Raw genomic sequence first — 22,291 nt, 5'->3', positions numbered from 1 at the left:
TCAGGGAATTGTAAGTAGTGCCATAACAAAGTGTCTCTCTTTTTTTCCAGAAATACGGTTGTCTTCATAATGCAAAATGTTCTAAGTTTGTGACAAAAAACTGTCTTTTATAACCACCCAAATTACTCTCTACACACATATGTGTTTCTATCTCAATATCACTACAATGCAACTGCACATCACTGCAACATTACTTGGCCTGCCTGAGGCCTATCTCGCAATTGCCCTTATAAACACTTGTTCAGAAATTACAGGGCTGAGGAGCTCCAGGTTTTAAAGAGGAAGGCAGTGTCGCACTGCCTGCCTTCGGCATACTGCTTTGACTAATCCAACCTTACACGCTCAGAGTTTTCATTCAGGGAATTGTAAGTAGTGCCATAGGGAAAAGTAGGAAAATAGGAAAAAGGCTGCATATAATTACATGCAGGAGGTCTGGGGGTAAGGTGGGTGATGTGGAACAAAGAGCACGTTTTCAGGAGCTTTGAAAGCCAGAGCGGCTCACCAAGATCAATGACATATCATCCCAGAGGAGCAATGAAAAAAAGCCTTTGTAGTTCTGCTCCCCTTCTGTCTGCCTGTATTTGGAATTTCTGAGCAGGCAGTTTGCAGCCAGCGTTCATGTGCGCACAGCCCACGTGCACTGTGCGTGCGTGTGAGCACACGCAGCGTCCACGCACACAGTGCTAGAGACTACAGACAAATAAAGTACCGTGCAAAGCTGGGTGGTTCAAAGAAATGCATATTTAAGTTTGAAGTTAATACAGAGAGAAAGAGTTGAGACAAGAGATGGAGAAATTGGTCCAATGATCTAATCAATAAAATGTCCATCTAGCAGATATTAAAATGGTTTCTAGGCCATGGAGAGCAGGTTTTCGTTCTGACTAATGCATTGCAAACATAAAGCAGTGAGAAACACTGTAAATAGCAGATTTCTAAAAATAGTCCCCAAGAACAACAAAAAAATCTAGCTGAGAAGAATACTTCTGAATCAGGTTGAAATTGGTTTTCAAGAAATAGCCTGACGCATGCAACATCAGCCTCTCAAGAAAGAACTTAATACAAGAGGCAGTTCAGAAGCAGACTGAGTGGAAAAGGTTTTCTGAGCCGCTGAATTTATAAAAAGGTAAATACCATTACAGGGAAAGGTTCAAGATAAGGAGGAGAACAAAAAAAAGAAAAGAGAAGCTTTTCCTCCTACAAGTGAGGGGCAGTGAAGTTTTTAGGACTCGGCTTGATATTTCAGTAAATAATTATGTTTTTCCAACTGAACAACCAGCTAGACACGGCAAACTGTAATTAACACCAAGACGCATAATACCATTTGGCATGCTTACACCTTGTTTCTGAACAGGAGGCTGCAAGAACTCCTTAAAAGCTATTCAGAGAAACTTATAATTATAATTATGTGCTAGTGTGATTAGGCCCTTCTAATAATGTCATGCCTATTGAGCGCACCCTATTGAAAAGCCCACATAAAAATGCACAGTTCCACTAATCTGTATGCTTATGTCAGAAGCCCTCATTCGGAGATCTGAGAAATGAAAGAAACATTACTATGGAGATTAAGAAATTTGGTTTAGCACTGTAAAATAATATTATGACTGAATAATATTAGCACCAGCTATTAATAAATGTGCCAGCATTTCCCATTAGAAGACACCATATGCAGTTGTTTATAGCTATGCCAAAATCTTTAAGATGTGGAAGTGAATCTCATGTTACAAAGTTCTTTGAATTCATTAAGACTTTGCTAACCTTGATCAAAACTTTGACTGTGGACAACAAAGTAGTCAAGAAATACACACTTCTGACTTTGTATGAAGGGCCAAAACAGCATTAATAAGGTCACAGAGCAATCTGATTACATATGCAATTATAGAGTGCTAAATATTTCTATCATTATTACATGTAGCTGTTATAATAGAAACTCTCTTTTCTTCATTTTTATTGCAGGAAACAAAGATACCCTCTAAAACTTCATGTAAAATAAGCTGAAAAAGTGCTCTGAGTCCAATTGCGTTGGTAACTAGCTCTTGTTCATTTTAATTTAGAAGGACTGAAAGCTGTAAGCAAGAAATGAAGATGCCTCTTACCACAGGCCAATTAATTCATGTACTCAAGAACGTATTCTCGAGAGTTAAACACAGCAGTGTGATTCCTGAGGACCCGTGAGTATACATGGGCCATGTAGCTTATAGAAGGCGAACAGCACCTGGCTGCTACAATGCAAGCAACCTTTGCAGGTGCTGAAGTCATACAAATGTATGTCGGCTGCTGTTTGAGTGCTTGGGTTACTGAGCAATTTTTGCAGATAATCACGTCTTCTCACACAGCCTGGATGAGTTTTCAGTATGTGGGACAAGTCAGACAAAAGAACCTCCTTTGTGCCACTCAGCCTCCCTTCCCCTCTCAACCCACCTTGCACCTCACCTCACAATCACTCACCTCCAGATGTTGTTATTATTTCTGGAGTCAAAGCAGAATTTACTACCCCTGTTTGGAAAACACCCTTGGGGCTCCAAAAACCTTCAGGCAAGGCAGGGAGAGAGATATATATAACGCTGTATTAAGAAGAAAAGAAATTAATGTCTACAAAGCAAGACATTACCATTCTCTTCATCTCCTTGGAGACCTGGTGAGCTCCAAGATGGTTATAAAAGGGCCGGTCGACACCCCAGTGCGGCGGGTTATGGCTGATGGAGTTCGCACGCTGACGGTTCATCTTGGCTATTGTGGCTTTCTCATCTTTCTGAAATACAAATGAGAGAGAAATGCAGACTGCATTTTGAAACAATCACAGGGCAGTCAATCTCACTTCTAGCCTCCCACCCCAGCCGCTGGCTTTGCACCTTCAACTTTTTGGAGTGGCTGCTGATCAGGTGCAGTCCCAGTCCACCAGTTCTTTTTCTTGTAATTTTTTAGAACACTTGCCCCTAACTGGTGCCCACCATCTCACTGCTTTTCTTGCTTTGAATAACCACCATAACCTGCGTAAATACCACGAGCATTCCAAAATGGAGGCATCCATTTATTTTTTTAGCCAACTGAATCAAATGGAATCATTTCACATAGGAAATTGCAGTTCCAAGCTGAGATACTGCATGGAGGGTCCTCAAAAACCAAACCCAACCCTGGCGTGTCTACAAGACAAATGACACACAGAGCGATCTGGTTGAAGAACAGGAGCCTTGAAGCTCCTTGAAGCTATGGGAGAAAAGGTCACTTTTGTAGGTACAAGCAAATCATCTTCCACACTGGCAAGAGCATCTCCCCAGGCACGCTAAGGAAAGCATGTAAATCTTGTAAGCAACTTAACCGTGCCTATTAAGGGTAATAGTAACACAAAGCGCAACAAAATGGTCTCCTCTACCTGCAAATAGTATCACTAACTTTCATGATGTTTGGACAAAGGTTTTGGTTTTGTTATCAGAGCTGGGTTTGAATCTTGGCTGTGCCTGGCTCTTACTGCAAAGTTTGCAGCGGGTCTGTCAGAGAGGTTTCATTCAAGCTCAGTTACAAGAACCCCGAAGTGTGGCATGTAACTACACAACAGGCTGGTTAGTTCCTAATTTTTAATATATCCTCTGGTTAAAAAGACAGGCAGGTTTCCACGTGGAATGTGTTCTGTGGAAAGACAGGAGTTTATTGCACAAGATCAAACACTTTAACCTTTCTCTAGAGACTTGCTCAGTGAGGACTGTGATCTACCTGTACTGACTCAGAAGGTAGAGGGGTGGCAATTACTACATCCTTGCTTAAAAGAGACAAACTCTGGAGAGCTTGAAAATTCAGACAGCAGGGACAGCTACAACCTGGCTGTTGATGACTTAAAAGATTAAACTTTTTCAAGAGAACGGCTGCTTCCATGACATTACTGAAAAATTTTAGATATAATGGGAGTTAATTTTGGGTTTCAGAAAGTGTTCTGTCAACTGAATAATTTAAAAAGAAAGAATCAGTTCTTTTAAACTCTAGAATTTTGGTTCAAGTGTTGTACGGCAACTCTAGAATTTTGGTTCAAGTGTTGTACGGCAATACAGGTTGGTCCGCATCAGTTTTGCCTGGAGTCTGCTTTCCCAACCTATTTATTTTGATTCCCCACTATTCACGGGAACTTGTAACAGTCAGGAGTTTGCAAAATACCTGGTGTTATTTCCATGGTAACCAGAGAGTTAAATGTCAAGTGTTATGCTGCCTTAAACTATTTTTTTTTCAAGAAATTATTAAAAGCCTGTTAAAATTCAGTGCTGGGGGTAGCTGTCTGATTGACAAGCATGGGAAATCATCATCTCTTTTCTTGCAAAAGAAGAGACAGCTGCGATGACAACATTTCCCATGAGACCACAAGTTCACCACGCAGGCACCAAGTATTCCTGGGAATGGAGTGCTGCAGGCTTCCTGGCCACTAGCTGGCAGGGGGACATGGTGCTGCTTGCGACTTGGACACTCGACTGGCCCCATGACAGTACCAGTGGTCACTGCAGTCCCGGGCTGCCAGCAAAGAGCTTTTTCCACCCAGCCAGGATGACAAGAGTAGGATTCTCAAGGAAACGCAGTGGGAGCAAACCTAAGGGAGCTGTCAGCTCCCCGGGATGTTTGCTGGGGAAAACCGTACATGCTCCCACATTGCATACTCCCAGAACCACAAGCGCCTCCCACGTCACCTCTTCCCTGCATGGAACCCACCACTGCTTCATCTGCAAGGGCTGAAAACTCCACCACTTGGCACCAGCTGAATTCCACATGAGCAGTCATGACAGAGCCACTGGATAACCTCCAGGAGAGCTGCGTTTTAAATGTTTCTAAAAATATACTAATGTGAGGCAATGCTGATGTCCAGATTTGAGTCAGTTTGAGGTTTTGTTTTTTAAAAGTCTTTTCTATCATTTGTAGCATTTTCTTGTGGTGTTTTTATTTTTTTTTTTTTTACGCCAGTTATGCAATCTTTTTCATAGTTATGCTTCTTTCTTCTATGGTGTGATGTCAGAAAACTGGCAGAAAATACAGTTTAATTATCTCCAAGAAAATACATATTGTTTTCAATAATAGAAGTTACACTGCCAATCCATTTTACTACAACTTAGCGAAGGGTTTTCAATCAAAAGCAATCAAAAAACCCTGACACAGAAACTAGTTTACAGACCTATAAAAGCAAAGCTATTTGGTTACATTACAAATACCTTTACATCAACAGATAATAAAAGGTACATATAGCAGGTTTCCACCCATGAGTTAGTAAATTTGATTGGAATTTGAGGAAAGCCTTAATGCCAAAAAGCCAAGCAGATGTACTAAACCCTCTCACAGCCAGGGAACGATCATTCTACCTGCTGCTAGTCCTGGTGACTCTGAAGCATCTCTTGGCTAATGCGAAGGGAATAAAAGACCTCATACGGGTTTATTGACAGATCTGGGTTGAGGTAAGGCTGGGACAAATGGGAAAATATATATTTCTAACCATGAGGTCAGGCACCACAAATTTTCCATGGCTACATGAACTCCGGCAGTATTTCCCTCCAAGCCCCATAGGAGATTTCAACTCAATTGTGAACTATGTTACAGCAATATTTCCAATCAGATTAAAACACATATATAAAAGCACAGAGGACTTTTTGCTTCCCCGCATTACAGACGGTGCTATTGTACTGTCTTGAACCATAGGTCTTTGTGGTTAATGTCAATATTTATTCAAAAACATTTTTTTCAACATGATATTTTTAAAAGCTGAGCTAATTTATTTTCTGAAAAATCACTTGTTCAGTGGGTGATGATAATAGCAAACTCTAAAAAATGAAGAATTAGAAGGATCACAGCTCCTCTGTGGGAATTTATGAGGATCCCTCCTCTCTTTCTTCCTGGCTAAGTGGCAGCACGAGGACAACTCGCACACAGGCTACCTAAGGCGTAACAAGACTGGGAAGAAGAATATAGAAAAAGAAGAGACCATACCTTTCAGTCCCAGTCATTACAGGTACTACCAACAGCAGGAGCAGGTGCAAAAGTTTCTGACAGCAATGAGTTTTTCAGATTTAAAGTGGCTAAACTCCAGAAAGCTGTTGTGGGAACTTTTCAAATCTGGACTCGCAAAGAGACTGTAAATCTTATTCCCAGAGGTTTTATTGTGTTCCCACCGCCAGTTCCCACACACTGAGCTACAGTAATGCTATAGTAAAACTGCAGAAATAGCTGGGATTTTCTTATACTTATCAATTGCATCAAGAATGCCTGTTACTTCTGTAGTGCGTGGTAGGATTTTCCGACATATTGATCACTATCAGTGCAACAAAGCAGGGAAACCTGAGCACAGATCAGTCATTTCAGAGTCAGCTACGTATTATTCTTAAACTGTCTTGAAGTCCTATTGACATGTGAATGATCTTTCTTGCAGTACTCCATTCTCCAAACCATTGCCTTCATAAATCTACATGAGCAGAACCCTGCCGAGCTGTGATTAAATTTCTGAAATTGAGGAGTCATCACATTAGATTGATTGTGTTTTAGGAGAGTGACATGCACAATATTTAAAGGACCATTTTGTTTCTTCAGCTGGATGGAGTCCCAGGACATTATTTAGGCAAGAATAAGAATTGTTTTTCTAGGAGTTACGGCCAAAGTTTTGTTGAGCTGTTTTAAGGCCACCATCAACAAGTCTTTCTGAAACTGTTGTGTACCTGTTATTGTTAAAAGAAACACCCATGTTTACTTCATTTGAAAGACATTAGAAAAAACCAAACAGTTTTCAGTTGGCCGACTTTGTGCACTCAGCGCAGTGTGTTTAGTCAGCACGATTGCTCATCAGGTGACAGCCACTTTTTGTTTCCACTTGTGTTCGAAGCAAAGCATTTCCCCAGACTTCAGACAATGTTGAGGACAATAAAACTAGATGTAAACCTCCTGCGTGCTGTTAAAATCCTATTCATATGAAAGTCTGTTTCCCTCTTCTCCAAACACACGCTGTTCCATCTTTCTCAGAGTAAAGCTTTTATAAATGATTAGGAGTGATGAGAAGAGTAGCTGTGATGTTTCTGCAAATTAGAGCAGCACCTCATCTCAAAGAAGAGCAGAAAGTTGCCAACAACCACCAAGTGACATGCTCTTGCACAAACTCCAGGAACTTGGGCAGCACAAGAACTGGGACTACTAGATACTACAGCAATAATTAAACTGACTACTGTCAGAACAGTAGGGGTTTGTTAGGATAGCAGTAATGACTGTGATGGATGTTTTGAATAAAACGCAGAAGGACAGCTATAGAAGTTATGGAGGTGGAGGTACAGAGCTGCGTGTTAGGTATGCTATAGTCTGACAGGTAAACCTAAAAAACCAAGGTATAACAAGAATAAAACAAAACCATTCTGTAGAAGGATAAAGACATTGTACTGAGTAATTCTGGGTAGTTCACTACAATGCCTCAGGGTTTCCTTTGGGAATCAGTAAAGATCTGGCTAATATTATTAGTAATTCTAGCTGATAATTCACTGTTCATCTGGAAATACAGACTTTGCAGGTAAAGAATGAAGATGCAAAGCCAGTAATGGAGGCATTCACCCCATATCACCCAAGGATAACAGAAACTTAGAAATCTGCGTTACTCTACAACTGAAGGAACAGATTATTTCTCTTCAGATAATTACTACTGCCATGGTAGAGACAAAAGGGAAGAGGGATCATAAGCATAGGGTTATAAATGGAAAACATGACTAAGTTGGAAACAAAACTTAAGTGTGATGTGCTGAAGTCAGAAGCACAACCTCCATCCCAGATCTGTGCAAAACTGCCAACTGCAATTTCAGTTGGTAACAGATACTTGTAATAACTATTTAGTCAGGGATCATGACACAGAACTTGTAGAGCAGCAAATGCTGGGCTTGGATTAACAGCCTTGAGAGCATCCAAGTTTTTCTAAACGGCAAAAATACAGTAGCTCTCACTGCCCTTATTTTTCCATAGAGCATTTGACAGTGCTGTCCTGGAGACTAAAGGCTAAGGCAGGTGGGGAAAACGAAGCTGGGCAAAGAGCTGCTTTCCAGTGAAATGGCAAGAGATGGCTCTGAATGAGGAAGTATAAGGCTGGATGAAAGTTATAGTGGAGTTACTTGATAATTAGTCTCAGAGTGGGTAGATTTTGTTTATTTTTTTTTCTTATTTCATCTGACACCAAGTGTAGCAATGACAGACTTTGCTAATGAGAGCAGAGGTAGTGTGCATTCGCACCTGACATTTGAGGACAGACATAGGGTCGGGGGACCTGACTCATTCAAGTCTACAAAATGCATGATCATTCACTTAAAGATTAGTCAGAATCTTCACTTCATCAGGAATCACATTAGTTCATCACAGAATAAGTATCAGATATCAAGATAATGCAACTATGCAAAAGGTAAAGATTTCCTTTCATGACCATGAAAATGAAGAGCTTGCGCTTGTCTCTTCTCCAGTGTGAGAAGTTTGAAGAGTTAGAAGAGTTTGCCTTAGGAGAAAAAAGGCTGAGAGGGAGAGAGGGGATACATTTGCTGTCTGACAGCAAACAGCAGGCAACCAGAGCAACCAAGTTTTGGAGCAGCCCACTACTAGCACTAATGGGGGCAAACAAACTGCAGCAAAAGATTCAGTAGATCTTTATGATAGAGCCTGCTAATTTTATGATAGGAATTACTTTATGTATATATAAATACTATGTATATATATACTATGTATATATAAATACATATGTATGTATATAGGTTCACATTACAATGAAATGCATGGCACCCTTTTTATCTCACACAGCCAAGAGTTCTTTGTATTTTGATTATCAAAACCCTAGCTTAAGGAATTGAAAACAAACACAGGGAAAACAAATTGGGAACTTTGGATCTCTGTTTTCAAAAAAACCCACAAAAACTTTTATGTAGGGGAACATAACATTGCAATAAGTCACTCCTGCACTGCTCTGGGTTATCTGAGCACTGGCTTCTTCACAGGCAAGTGCTCGCTCACAAGAGTGGCAGCATGGCAGGACAGGGCAAACAGAAAGATGAAAGCAGAGCTGCAGGTAAAGATGAGGAGAGAGCAACCTAAACAGACTGGGTTTTAAAAATTTGCAGTTTATTCTGTTTCAATAGAAGGAAACTCTTCTGTGTACCAGATAGAAAATAAGGACTATATTTTCAGCTCTAGGAGTTATTTAAAGACTGAGTGATCAGAATCTAGCTCTTTTTCCCTCCCAAAACTCAAGCAAGTATATTCCAGTTAACAGCATCTTTAAGAAGGCAAAAACCCTATTTTCAGAGAAGGAGCTAGTCTGAGTTCCTGGAACAAAAATATTAGATAAATGTTCCTCCCATTTACTCTGTGCCAAAGAAATGGCATTAACACAATGAAGAAGTCAAATAAACAAAACAAGACAGAAAATTTAAAGTTATGGCTCCTCATGGCAACAGTGAGGAGAAAGGGTATGCAACAGATGCTATTACATTTTATACATTCATTCTAACTCCTGTTGTTGTTGGGTTTTGATGGGTGTGGGACCGATGGACCAGGTATTCGGACAATTCAAGTCTGCTTGCGTGAATCTGAGGAATAGCTCAGGCAAACAGTTACTTAGGTCAACTGTGTATCTGCTCTCAGGTCAGTGCAAATACTTGCCTTGTGTGTGAGGACAGCAGGAACCCAGACACAACTCACAGGAACCCATTACAAAGTAAGGTGAACATTTTATGGCCATTACTGAAACAGACTGAACTAAAAACCTGGCTGAATATATCACAAGAAGTCATTAAAAACAAGCAGAAATGGAAGGAAAAAGTGAACTGACTGAGCTGACTATGGGAGAAAGCTTTTCTCACTTCTGATTTTCATATTATGTGAAAATGAGTTTTTAAAGAGAGAGAGAGCTTTGAACTATTCACAGAGGGACAGAATACGGCTATGGGAGCATGAAAGTTGCCGCAGTATGGTCAAATCAGGAGACCCACAAACTCTAAACACCAATATCCATGACCTTGGGTAGCAGTTTCTTTGTGTTTCAATTTAGCACAATAATTACATAGGCCATGCACATGTCCCAGTTCTTAGTTTCTCTGGGATGCAGTACGTTAGAGCAGCATTATAGCAGTGCCTAGAGACTTCAGCTGAGGGCTACGCTGTGTAACAGAGCTGCAATAAATACATACAAAGCAGTGAAAAAATGAAGCAGGGGAACCCATCTTATTTTACCATGGAAAATCAAGGCATAAAGATGCAAGTTCCTAAAAATCTATGTCTGGAATGAAATCCACATCTCTCCTGAGTCTCTCTCTAGTCTCCTCAGCTAAAGACAGCCTTGCATTCAAAAATTAAGTCAAGCCCCAAGTGCTCTGTGTCTTGTTTCTGAGGGTTTTTTTGTCTACACTGACATGGAGCAGAATCCTGATGTTAGGTCTTCCTCTTCTCTCCAGACAAACCTTCCATTCTCCACAAGAACATGCAGACAACTCAGTGAGTATATGATTTAAAAAGTCAATAATGCTTCTCCTTCCCAAGAGATGGAGTCTGACCATAAGGGTATTTTGGTTTATGTTCTTAGATCTACCCAGCAAAGAAGAAGTGCTCTAGGTATAAACATCAGCTGGCCCACTGACAGGCAGTGATGCTCAGGAAACAATAATCTTGCCCTGCAAGCACTAATCTTCTTTTGAAGATTGACAATTGTTAATGAGATTTATCTTATGAGCAGATAGCAACCAAAACATCAGCTTCTCTCTTCAGCAGATGATAAGGGATTTTCTTGGAGATTTTTTACACAATATCCATTAAGGAGATTTGAGGCTTCCATTCTCTCAGGAAATGAGGCAATGGTAGCGAAGTATTTCTGTACAGGTGTCAGTTATTCAAATCAGCCATGCTGTAGGAACATGTCACAAACACGAATTCATTTAATCTCACGGCAGTCATATTTACAGCTGTGGGAAGGTTTAATTGGTTTTAGATTTCAAAATATTTGAAACAATTTTCAATTCAGGCCAATTCTTATATGCCTGACCATACTGTGAATAGCAAAGCAGTGTCTGTAATTTAGAAATTACTTAGAGAAATATTATTGAATAAGCTCAACTAGATCATCAAAAAAGGTCCTTTTCTAGTATTACAGTCTGCTATTATTTAAAAGAATACAAAACAGTGATAACATTAACCTGTTTTCTGTTGCCAGCAGTGTCACAGAAAGAAGATATATTGCCTGAAGTCCACTTGAGTTTGACTTGACTCAAGTTCAAGTCAGTAATGCCGTAACAGCCTCATTTTGTGCAGCCTGACCTGTGTCACAGCAGTAGGTATGATCTCATCCCACTGTCACAGTGATCATCTATCATTACAGTGGGCCAGATTTTCCCATCTTCAGAAACAAAGGCTGAAAAGTAATGATAAGAACTGCTCTGATCTTTATGTTCATGGCAATATGGTGAGCAGATGGACAAAAACACCTCTCTCTGTATTCTGACAGAGATCTTTGTGGTTTTAATCTATAGTTTTAAGAACTTGTACAAGTATCAAATTTACTTGAAAAAATACATACCTATATTAACAACATTCTTCAAAGTGATTTTGAAAACAACTCAGGACAGTTTATTTGGTAGGACTAGAAAGTACTTGGTGAAAAAACCTTACGCAGAAGGTAGCTAGACTCTCTTCTATGCATGCAGAAGTTCAGGAAGTGCAGAGAGAAACCGGAATTTTTGTCACTATAATCTATAAAAAATGGTGTTCACTCTGCTTTGGTGTGTTGGAGACCATCCAGTTATTACAAGTGTCTAAAACCTGCGTTAGTTTGTTTGGCCTTACCCGTTTCTGGCTGCACCGTACAATCAAGAAGGTCTCAATACTGTGCTCTTTCAGATAAGCGTTGCGTTCCCCTCCAAAGCCCAGCTCCACCTCATAGTCTCCATTGAGATAGTTCAGGGTTGCTTTTGTTATGTGGATGCGCCTGGAATGAGATAAAAGACCAGCCAGTTTTGAAAGCTCTGAAAAGTCATCACCCAAAAAGCCAGTTGCTGTCAGTGACGTTCTACGTACTGGAACAAACAAGCAATAAAACCCGATTTATTTAGCCATGCCACTACTCTTACAGAGGTATTATGAGAGTTTCATCTATTTTAAAGCAAGCAGGCCAGGAGGCACGTTCTTAAAGAGAGAGGTGCTCATGTTAGGCAGCCTACATATCCATTTATAATCATGTCCTTAGATATAAGGCACTCAGTCTTTTATTCACTTTGCTCTCACACACAGCAGATATATTTTTTTGGCAAACACAGGACCGTCACAGGGACATGTCTACTCAGGTAGTATATACTGTAGCATGTATCTTTTTTGGTTTATCACATTAATCACTGTGGTACAAGAGTACCTTGTAGAGGTATCCTGTCAAGTACCGTAGTCTTACACTTTCTTCCAGAGCAGAGTCACATAGAAAAATTATCTCACAGAGTCAACTTGGCAGTGACTCAGTCTTTGGTGGGTCCATGCAGTGGTGAAACAAGAACTGATTCTGCTCTCTCACAGGAATGTTTCAAAACAAAAGGCTGGTCTGAAACAATGCTTCATACAATATTCATCGGTAGCTGGGATGCTCTCCAGCAAACACTGTAAACATACCGCCGTATCTCTTTGTAACCATGACCAGCTCTGCTCATTTCTGTTGGATTTATCAGCTTTGTTTCACGGAGAAGGAATTCAGTTCTTACCACAGAAAGATATGCCCAACTTGGGATTTTGTAAACTTTCTGTAACCAAAGACAGGTAGACATGGAACCTTGCTAACAGTTGTATGTGCTTAAGACAGGACACCAGCAGTTCATTTTACAGCAGACATCCAGACTCTCTTTCCCCACCTCACTGTGACATGTCAGACACAAAACAACACAGCGATTAACAGTACAGCTTTGAGGAAGCAACTTACCCAGCTTTGCCTCCTGCTTCCATGTGGTTTGCTAACGTAACATCGTTGGACCACACATCAAACTGCCACTTCCTAAGGCCCAAGACCCCACAGTGAACTCTCCCGCTGTGGATTCCAACCCTCATGTTGACATTTACTCCCGTCACCTCCCGGACTAGTCTGAAAAGAGATATGGGGAAAATGGACATCATTAAGAACTGCATGGTTGTAGTCAGTGGCACAAACTTGCACCCAGAACACAAAAAACTGTAACAACCCATAAATGTTCGTGCATAGGCACAGTGCTGCCCAGTCACATCAAGAGGACAACAAAACAAACCCAGACCAGCTGTACTGTTCTTGGATGGCCTGGCTGGCCAAGCCGAGTACTACTTAGAAAGGGGAGCCCTTGGAGTAAAAGCACATACTCTGAACTCACAGTCAAGTTGAGAACTCATAAAAAAGAATATTTGGGACAGGAAAAGAAATAAAGTGCCGGTGGTGTCTGATTTCCATACCAAAGCCGGACATAACCTGCCAGCACTCAGCCTCGTTAAGAGTAATAGCATGTTGCAAAGAGAAAAAGGAAATGATTTCAGAGATCTTAATTTGTCTGTACGGCACCAAGTATCAACTCTTCCACAGCCGAAATATGATATGTGTGTGAAATACCCCACTGCAGTTGGAAAGCCTGGACAGGGCTTACAGCTGCAGTCAGAGCAGTAAAACCAGAGAACCACATCTATTGCAGTCACTCCAAACAGGCAGCTACAAATACTCAAGCTCTGATTTTAATGAGGTTTTGGATGCTCTGCTTACTCCCAAAATGACTGCTGGAATATTTTGTGGGTTTTGCCCTTTTAGGGCAAAAGTTAACTTCAAGAGCTGTTCACATGGAAAATATATTTAGGAATGTGGGTAGGGGAAAGTCTTGATGAAGCCATCAGAACAACTCTGCTTCTCGTTATTGCTGATCACATCATTCCCAGAATGTTCATGGTTCACAGGCAACTTCACCTACATCACACAGCACCGTTCTTTCCTTTGAGTTGTCGGTTCCTTGCAGCATGAGGTTGTACTTTATATCTATCAGATTTCAATCTCTTTGGTTTTAGGTTCATCTAGTCCTTTCTAGATAACATCCTCTGAACAGGTAAGTCTTCCCGACTTCCTAATATCAACACATATCTAATATTTATGCTTTACTTACTAATGAAAATTAATGATTAAAGATAGTCCAATTCTGGACTCTAGTTCACTTCTCACAGTGTAATATGCCCCTTAAAAGACTGTTCAGGATACCGTCTTGTTGAACCAGCTCCTACCCTTTTACAGTTCCTTTTTCCTTACAATCCCAATGTTACATTTCACTATATACTTGCTGAAGTGACATTTGTTATTTGTATTAACAAGCAGCAGATGGTCTAGCAGGGAAGGGGAGCTGCATATGGGTGAGGTGCTATAGACTTACGATCTGAAAGATCTCCAACTACAACGCTTGGGAAAGCAACAGGAACTGGGGTAATGAAAAAGCAGCTGCAGCCATAACCCTTGCAAGGATGACAGTGGCTGCAGTGCCAATACAGCACTGGGGAGGGAGGAATGTGCTGCACGAGTGCTACAAAGCCTACTGCACCCTCTGCCAAGCCATGACACAAGACCAGGGAACTTCTCCCAGTAGAGTCGTTGATGAGAAGGTGACTTTTCCCAGACTTTGCATGAGTTTGGTTATCCTTTACGGACAAAGGAAATATTCTTTGTTACCTTCCTTTTTTTTTTAGTTCATTTATACGAGCAGTACAGTAAATATAATTCTATCTTTCTGATCTGGGGTAACACTCCCTGCTGTTATTGTGCACAGATGAAATCAGCCTAAGGGCAGGGCCCAGTGTTGGTGAAGCCTGCAATCAAATGTTCAGTAGCTGTTTGCTACCTGCAATCAAATGTTCAGTAGCTATGGGTTACCTTAATTGTGAAACCTCTTATCTGCATCCTTGGGGGAGAAGGGGGTGGGGGGAGGGGGAAGCAAGAGTAGTGAGAACAGTGTCACCTTCCAGACTTATTAAAAGATAAGATTGCTAAATGCATTCATCATTCATCAAGTGGGAAACAAGTTTTAAAGGCTGCTGAAGAGCTATTTGTAAACAAACATTAAGTGCACTTCAGCTCCCTGTTTATTTGAAGGTAAGGTGGGTTGCAGTTAATCAATGAAGTCTAGACACCCCAGTGTTACTCAGCCGTGTGGGGGATTACACAGCAATGTGTCAAGGTCTCTGGATTTCATCAGGCCAACTGTTGCAGAAAGTGAGACTTTTCCAGGCAATGTACACAGATTCTCCTTTGCAGGGCTGGTGGCTAAGAACTGCTGCTTCTCGTGTTTGACAAGACACTTTGTCACCTATCACTTAATTGTACTTCAGGGGAAAGAAATAGCATCCTTTCAAGGGCTACTGAAAACTAGTTACTTGCAACTCCTTGTTTTGCATACAAACCCCAGAAGAAGACTGGTGCAAAGCAACAGAGTTTGAAAGCAGGGAAGTAAAGGTAGGAGTCGTGACAGCGTGCACTGTGTACCAAGCAAGGGAATGCTGCTCCGTACTGCTCTTTGAGTGGAGTCTCTTGGGTGAAAATCCTGCTTTCCAAACTATGTATTTGTGTTGGGAAAATAAGGCTGTAAAGTGTGGGTGTGTATTCATTTTCCTTGCAGAAATTCGAATGGCAAGGATGTACTGTATCAAGCTCAGCAAATAAGTTATTATCACGATGAAGTGGAAACTCCATCAATTTACTGAATTAAATGAGAGAAGAACTGCAGAGAGATCTGCTTCTCCGTTGGTACCACTGGTGCTTCAGAAGATGCTTTCACAAAATAAAAAAAACTAGGAGAGAAGGGGAAAAAGATTCTCTGTGCAGCAGGGATGGTATAGATACTAAGGTCAGCTCAGTTACCATCCGAAACTGACTGAACTTTGTGCGTAACTTTGCAGACACTCAAGATGATCAAATAAATCTTCCCTCCCTGAATTCTGAAAGAATTGGTCTGTGAAAGCTCATTGGATGCAAACAATATTGCACACCGTCTGCAATCCTCCAAGAAATATAACAAGATATGGGTCTCATATTTGTTACTCTCTGAAGATGGGAATGTTCTGGACAGAGGATTGCTAGTCTGACCTCAGGAGCAGGCAAAGCTTCAGAACAGATTGTGGAAGAAAAAAATAAAGATGGGGAAATAAAGAAAAGAACCATGGATCTGTCACAGTCTGTGCCAGACTGAATTTAAGGTTTTCTTCAATAATCAACTTAAGTAAGAAAGTCTTGAATCTGACCTTTTTGGCACAGGGACACATGGAGAAGGATTAGTTAAACTAGACAAGACAGACCTTAGCAGAAGAATTGTAAGGTGAATAAAAAGCTGGCTTAAAGACAGTTAAGTGAAGAGTGACTGAAATTTAATAAAGTTGTTATTAATCCTCTGATTTCACATTTCTGTAATACACTGGAATGCTCCTTTGGGAATGAGACTTCCAGTAATTACAGTAACCTTTGCCTTTCTCATCAGGAGATTGAGCTCTGATAGCCACATGGCTGTAATGGACTCAAGTGTCTGTCCTACTGTCAAACCGTTACTGGATTTTGTTTTCTTGTTCTAGTTGGGCTCTCTTTTTGCCGGCATCAGTTCCCTGCTTTGGCTACCTTGCTGCTAACGTAAGGAAGACCTAATTAGAAAGAGAATCTCCTTGCTATTTCTTCTGAAATTCTCCATGGAGAATATGGTACTTACGAGATGGCCTCGATCATATCCATTCCCATTTCAACGCAGCAGTGTGCATGGTCAGCTCTTGCTTCTGGCAACCCAGACACACAGTAATAGCAATCACCCAGGATCTTGATACGTAAACAGTGGTTCTCCTAAAATAACAACAACAATGACAACAATAATAACAACAATAACGATAATGATAATAATAGTAATAATAATAAAGGAGGGAGAAGTATTCAGCTTATAGTCATGCTTGCAATAGCTTGCCTTTTAGGGCAGTGAACATTTACAGAAATCCAGTGAACCAACACAGTGTGTCATTCTTGCAACAGCAGAAAAAAAGAGTCAGAATTATAATAGAAAACTTACAGCTGCTAGCTTATCAAATCTGGCAAAGAGCTCGTTCAGCGTCATGACCAGCTCCTGAGCAGTACACTGGGAGGCCAGACTCGTGAAACCCTCTATGTCTGCAAAGAGGATGCTTGGGGAAAAAAAAAAAAAGAGAGGGAAAAAAAAGAAAGTGTCACAAAATTTGTTGCTATTTGTGTTAAGTTCTGGGGTAGAAGTCCAGGGATGGGGAGGTAGGTAGGTGTGTCCCAGCCCTGTAGCAGCAAGGAGATGAGCACCCCTACTGTCACCTTATGCTACAGCATCTATCACACATAAAGCCCCGAGGGGCATGGCCTTATCCCTTCCAGAGATTAGAAGGGGCAAGAAAACCCCACGAGCCTTTCATCCCCCCACCCCTTCCCCACATCCAGAAAACGTACAGTACGCTGGGAGCTGGTGGTGGCATGATAATGGTATCAGCCATCATTAACAAGGCACTCCTACACCATGACAGATTTGCTCAGCTATAAAATCAACACTTACCCATTTAGTTCACATTCCTCAGCCTCTCAGCTCAGTAACATCGTCTGCGTCTTTAACTGCGCTGGAGAAAACCCACACTCCTCTGCCTGCTTCCCCCGCTGCCCAAGTGCAGCCACAAAATGAAGTCCCTCCCTAGCGAATAACCTTAACTTGCCTACCACAGCTTTCACCCCTGCTTTGGAGGTCTGCTCCTACATGCACCCCAGCCCGTGGCTGGCAGCATCCTGCCTGGTACTGTGTGCCCAGCAGCAGCGTTCCTGCAGCGCAATGAATGCACAAAGGCAGGTGGGATGTCACCGTGTGCTGCCGGGGCGAAGGCTTGGGCACAGCAGGGCTGGCTGGCCATGCCCTCACACGCTCGGCTGTCCTGGGGAAGACTTACCGCTGGGCTTTTATGCTCTTTGTTCTCTGGAGAAGGAGATCTACACTGATGTACTCTACTCATCCCCCAGCTGTACACGCTTCTCACTCATTGGTTTTCCAACTGAGGCAAACCTCTGCTATTGCCACAGGGATACCAAATCCCTTCCGCCTGCCCAGGATGGACCAGGAAAGCCCTCTGAAAGCAGCGTGGACTGTTTTGAAAGCACAATTATTTGAATCACAAGCATCAATAACCACAGAATCACAGAATGGTTTGGGTTGGAAGGGACCTTAAAGACCATCTAGTTCCAACCCCCCTGCCATGGGCAGGGACACCTTCCACTAGATCAGGTTGCTCACAACCACATCCAGCATAATAATTACTTGATTTCAATTAATCAATTTTAATGTTGTACTGCAAAGATTTTTTTTTTAAACTGGAAAAAGATTCTGTCTCATTGATAATTACAACATTGAAAATAGTGATTTGCAATCAAACACAGCCATTATGCTAAATTTAAAACTATTCTGTAAAACAAGCACCAGGCTATGTTGACACAGATGTAAGATAAAGTGTATATATGCACACACATTTATATAAATATAAAATTCATAAGCTATGTTTGTATATTACAACATTTATCAAGTGGGCGATTTCTTCTTTGAAGCTGATTATTGCATCAAGGTGTACTTGAATAGGAAGAGAAATTAAAGGTGTAAATAACAAGCACTTTGGAATTGTTTTTTCTTTGTAAAATAAAGCTCCAGCACGTTTTAGGCAAGTTGCAGAGTCTATGTTTTCAGTTGGAATTCCCTCCAATGTCTTCAGACAGAAAGCAAAGACAACACAAAAATATTTTCCCAAGCATTTTTTTTGCAAAAATCCTGAAACACATTTCAAATCTAGTATGCTTTTCGTATTTTCCTTCTACATTTCAACTCCAATAAATCATCAACCAAACATATTGCATTAAATATTTCTTTTTTAGTCAGACTGAAGCTAACACGTACAAGAAAAAAGCAAGACAGAAATGCAGGGATGTCTGAATCAAAATATACTTTGCCATCTTTTAAACACTTGAGAAAATACACAAGAAATAAATCAAGATTTCACATATTTACAAATAAAAGTAAACTTCCCAAAGAAACACACTTGAAATGAACTGAAATCTTAGTCATGTCTGTGTTGCTCATTAATCAACTTAATTATGTGTTAATATGAAATGTACAAAGAGGAAATGTCTCCAGTTCTTGTGGCAGTAACATGTGTCTTGCTGCATATATGTTCCTCTTGTAGCATGGGGCAAATTGCAAATTCCTCACTTGTGGACATGTTCAGCCTCTGCTTCAGTGAGTGTTGTAACAGCCGTATGTTACAACAGGGGGAATAAGGAGCAATTAGGAGCAATAAGGAGCAACAGGGGGAATAAGGAGCATTGCTACCTGCTCTGACGTTCAGGTAGCAATGCGTGTAACTGAGCATACTACATAGGGATGTCCTGAGCCTTCTCATGCCTGATTCAGAAAACTAGTACTAGCACAGCGTCCTAATAAACATGGACAAATGACAAAAGTTGCCCTCTCCATTTCCTGTTATTATGATGCCAGATAAATGGATCAGATATTCCGCGAAGTTAACTTGTAGCAATATTTTCAACCAGGCAAATGAAGTAATCATTAGAGACCTCCGGAGATGACCTCTGCAGAGATTTATACCTTTCTGAACTGAAACTTCTTGATTATAATATTTTCTCAAACTTGTAACCTTCTATATGCGACCTGCAAATTGCTCTTTGTTCAAATGCAACAGCTATTTCCATCTTTATCCTTGCCTTGCACTTCCAAGGACAGCATGGTTGCAGGTCCACATGAGGCTCTCTGGCTGAGTTCTAGAAAACTACAATTATAAGGACACAAAAGGGTTTATTATGAGAATGAAACTAGAAAGGTTGTAGGATGGGAATCAGAAACGCATTCTGCACATGAGCCAGTAGCAGTGTTGGGAAGTTAATATTGTCTGACACCCCTGTTAGGAAGCCAACTACAGTAGAGCTTCAACTGAGCTCAACTCAGTTGAGTTTCTTGGAAGAGCTTCTTGGAATGGGTGTTTTATTTGAGGAAAGAGGGATTCATGAAACAATTTCAACAAAGTCTTTTTGATAATTTTTGAGAGGGAAGTCAAGGAAAAAGAAGTTTGATTTTATCTGAAGTAAACAAATGAATTGCAAATATTTTTTTAGATGCTTCAAGTCTCTTCTCACTCTTGAACATGGACACAACACTTGGCAATAAGGTATGAGCTTCACCTGGCACAGGATTTTTGCTCTTTACATGAAAACCTACTCCGAATTGGTTACATGCTAAGTCCTTTACATGACTCAGTTATTGCACAGCTGGCGATTAACATGAAGGTCTCTTGCTGCGTGGTCCTTCCCCGTGCCTTGCTCCCATGTCAGCTAACCAAGTATGAAACTCCTGAAGCACCTCAGCACATTCCATTGCAGGCTTGGGACAGTTGTGAGACCTGCTCTGCAACCACATAGCTTACACCACTGAGCTATCAGGAGACACTGCCTGGGACACACTGGCTGCAGGAAAAGACCATGTGGGAGGTGGCAGAAGACAGAGTAGTGATCTGGGAACCAGAGACAGAGAGGGGAAAGACACATATGTGGCAGGAGACTGGAGACAGAACAGCACACGACCGCTGGAGAAACCAGCCCTTGCAAACAGGAACCCAGTCTAAAGCCTCTCCGTCCTCTGCTCCCAGCAAAGAGCTCTGAAAGCCTCTAAATCACATTTTACTCCTCCTGCCTGATCTGTTCTCTCCGCAAGCTCCTGCTAGCTCTGCAGCTCCAGCAGCAGAGACGACAACCAGGTCTATTGCTCCCAGCCCTGCTGATGACCTGCAAGGGAGAAATGGGGACCCTTGTATGTGGTGCTGTGCTACTTCTGCTCTTTTTATTAGCCCCAGTAACCCTTAAATTCACTCTCCTCTCTGAAAAATACCCAACAACCCAGAAGCAACAAGGAAAAAAGTGGATTTCTTTCACAATAGCCATCAGAGGACAGCACGTGATCCTCACCTTGTGTTTAGTCAAAACTTTCATTTAAAAATGAAGCTTGCTGGATCTCCTTACATACACAACACACAACAGTGAGGTTCCAGGAGCATCTCCAAGTCCTGCCAGTTCATCTTATCCAGACTTGGAGCCTTAAACTTTAAACACACAGATTCCCTCTAATCTTGGGTCCTCACTCCACACATCACTTCAATGTCAGACTACCCTTAGCAACAAAAAGATTTTATTAAAGGACGATGGTGATGGGTGATTGTGACGAAGGGCACTGCTCAAGACAATGATTAATAAGTCTTAAGAGGGCAAGGCATTTCCTTGCTGGTGGGAGCACAATGCCAGTAACAGGCCTTACTTGTGCCAAAATGTAGGGTAAATGACGGTGGTCAACAAAAGGTCAAATGAAATAATTATTACAGCTATAAAATATCGTGAGATAAGTAAGGCAATGGTTCAGAAATACTATTAACTGAAGCTGATTGGAAGGGATTGACCACACAATCTGCAGCCTGGGCGTCAGCAACTATTATCAGCCCTACGTCCCAGTCCCTTCATCTGGAAGCCTACTGCTTTGTGGAAAAAACAGTATAGCATGTAATGAAAACGTTGTAACGGCTTCAGAGCTCTTGATTTATTTTCCACTCTGTTACTGCCTTCAGATTTACCATCTGATTGGGTTTTGTCCGGCAGTAACCAGGGTATGACCTCAAAAAAGACAAAAAAAAAGTTTATTTCTGGGAAAGACAAACAAGAAAATGGGAGTTATCATTCATTTTATTGTTTTTAATTATTTCTGTTTAATTTTGGTTGAAAAGTACCACAAATTGTGTTACAGGGTAGAGGTGAATACTTTCCTAAGCTCCTATTTCGGCTCCTATTTCCAGCAAGGACTGCCTCAAGAGTTCATAGCTCTACAAGGCAAACTCAGTTTTGTGCCTGTTGCCCTATGTGGCTCATGATGCTGACACAGAAAAAAGATGAAAAGGAGCTTGGGTAGCTTCCAGATCATGCCATCCTTCTCTCTGCTTGGAGGCCAGCCAGCTTGGTACTTGCTCGCTCTTTCCCAAGACTCAACCAGGGGAGCTGGAAAGGCATATGCAAGGACTGGAACAACCCTGAGGCTGAAAGCCTGGGGTTGAGAGGCAGCATAGGGGAGGTTGGGCACACAGGTCTTGCTGCTGCTACCAGCAGGATGCCAGCCTTTGCCTGAACTTGGCCCTTACCAAAACCACCACCACCACTGTGGACTGCAAGACCTCCATGAGCAGGACATCTAGATGTTTTCTGCAGAGTGTTTCACAAAGATGCGAAGGCAGAGGTGAA

General features: G+C 41.4%; 1 protein-coding gene across 1 annotated transcript; it reads right to left on the bottom strand.

The window, feature by feature from the left end:
- Positions 1-2,608: 2,608 nt before the first annotated feature.
- On the bottom strand, positions 2,609-17,469 carry LOC104517320 (adenylate cyclase type 5-like; the record flags this gene model as incomplete). The annotated part of the gene is made up of 6 exons (XM_010161932.1): positions 17,426-17,469; positions 17,025-17,136; positions 16,677-16,804; positions 12,914-13,072; positions 11,800-11,941; positions 2,609-2,749 (listed from the first exon to the last, which is right to left on the bottom strand). Coding segments are annotated over exons 1-6 (726 nt in total), but the record flags the coding sequence as incomplete, so codon positions are not given.
- Positions 17,470-22,291: the final 4,822 nt, after the last annotated feature.

The sequence above is a fragment of the Eurypyga helias genome, unplaced genomic scaffold (genome assembly GCF_000690775.1).
Source record: "Eurypyga helias isolate BGI_N326 unplaced genomic scaffold, ASM69077v1 scaffold11302, whole genome shotgun sequence".
Taxonomy (NCBI): Eukaryota; Metazoa; Chordata; class Aves; order Eurypygiformes; family Eurypygidae; genus Eurypyga; species Eurypyga helias.
The sequence above is the reverse complement of the archived record's forward strand: the minus strand, read 5'-3'. Positions and strand labels throughout refer to the sequence as shown.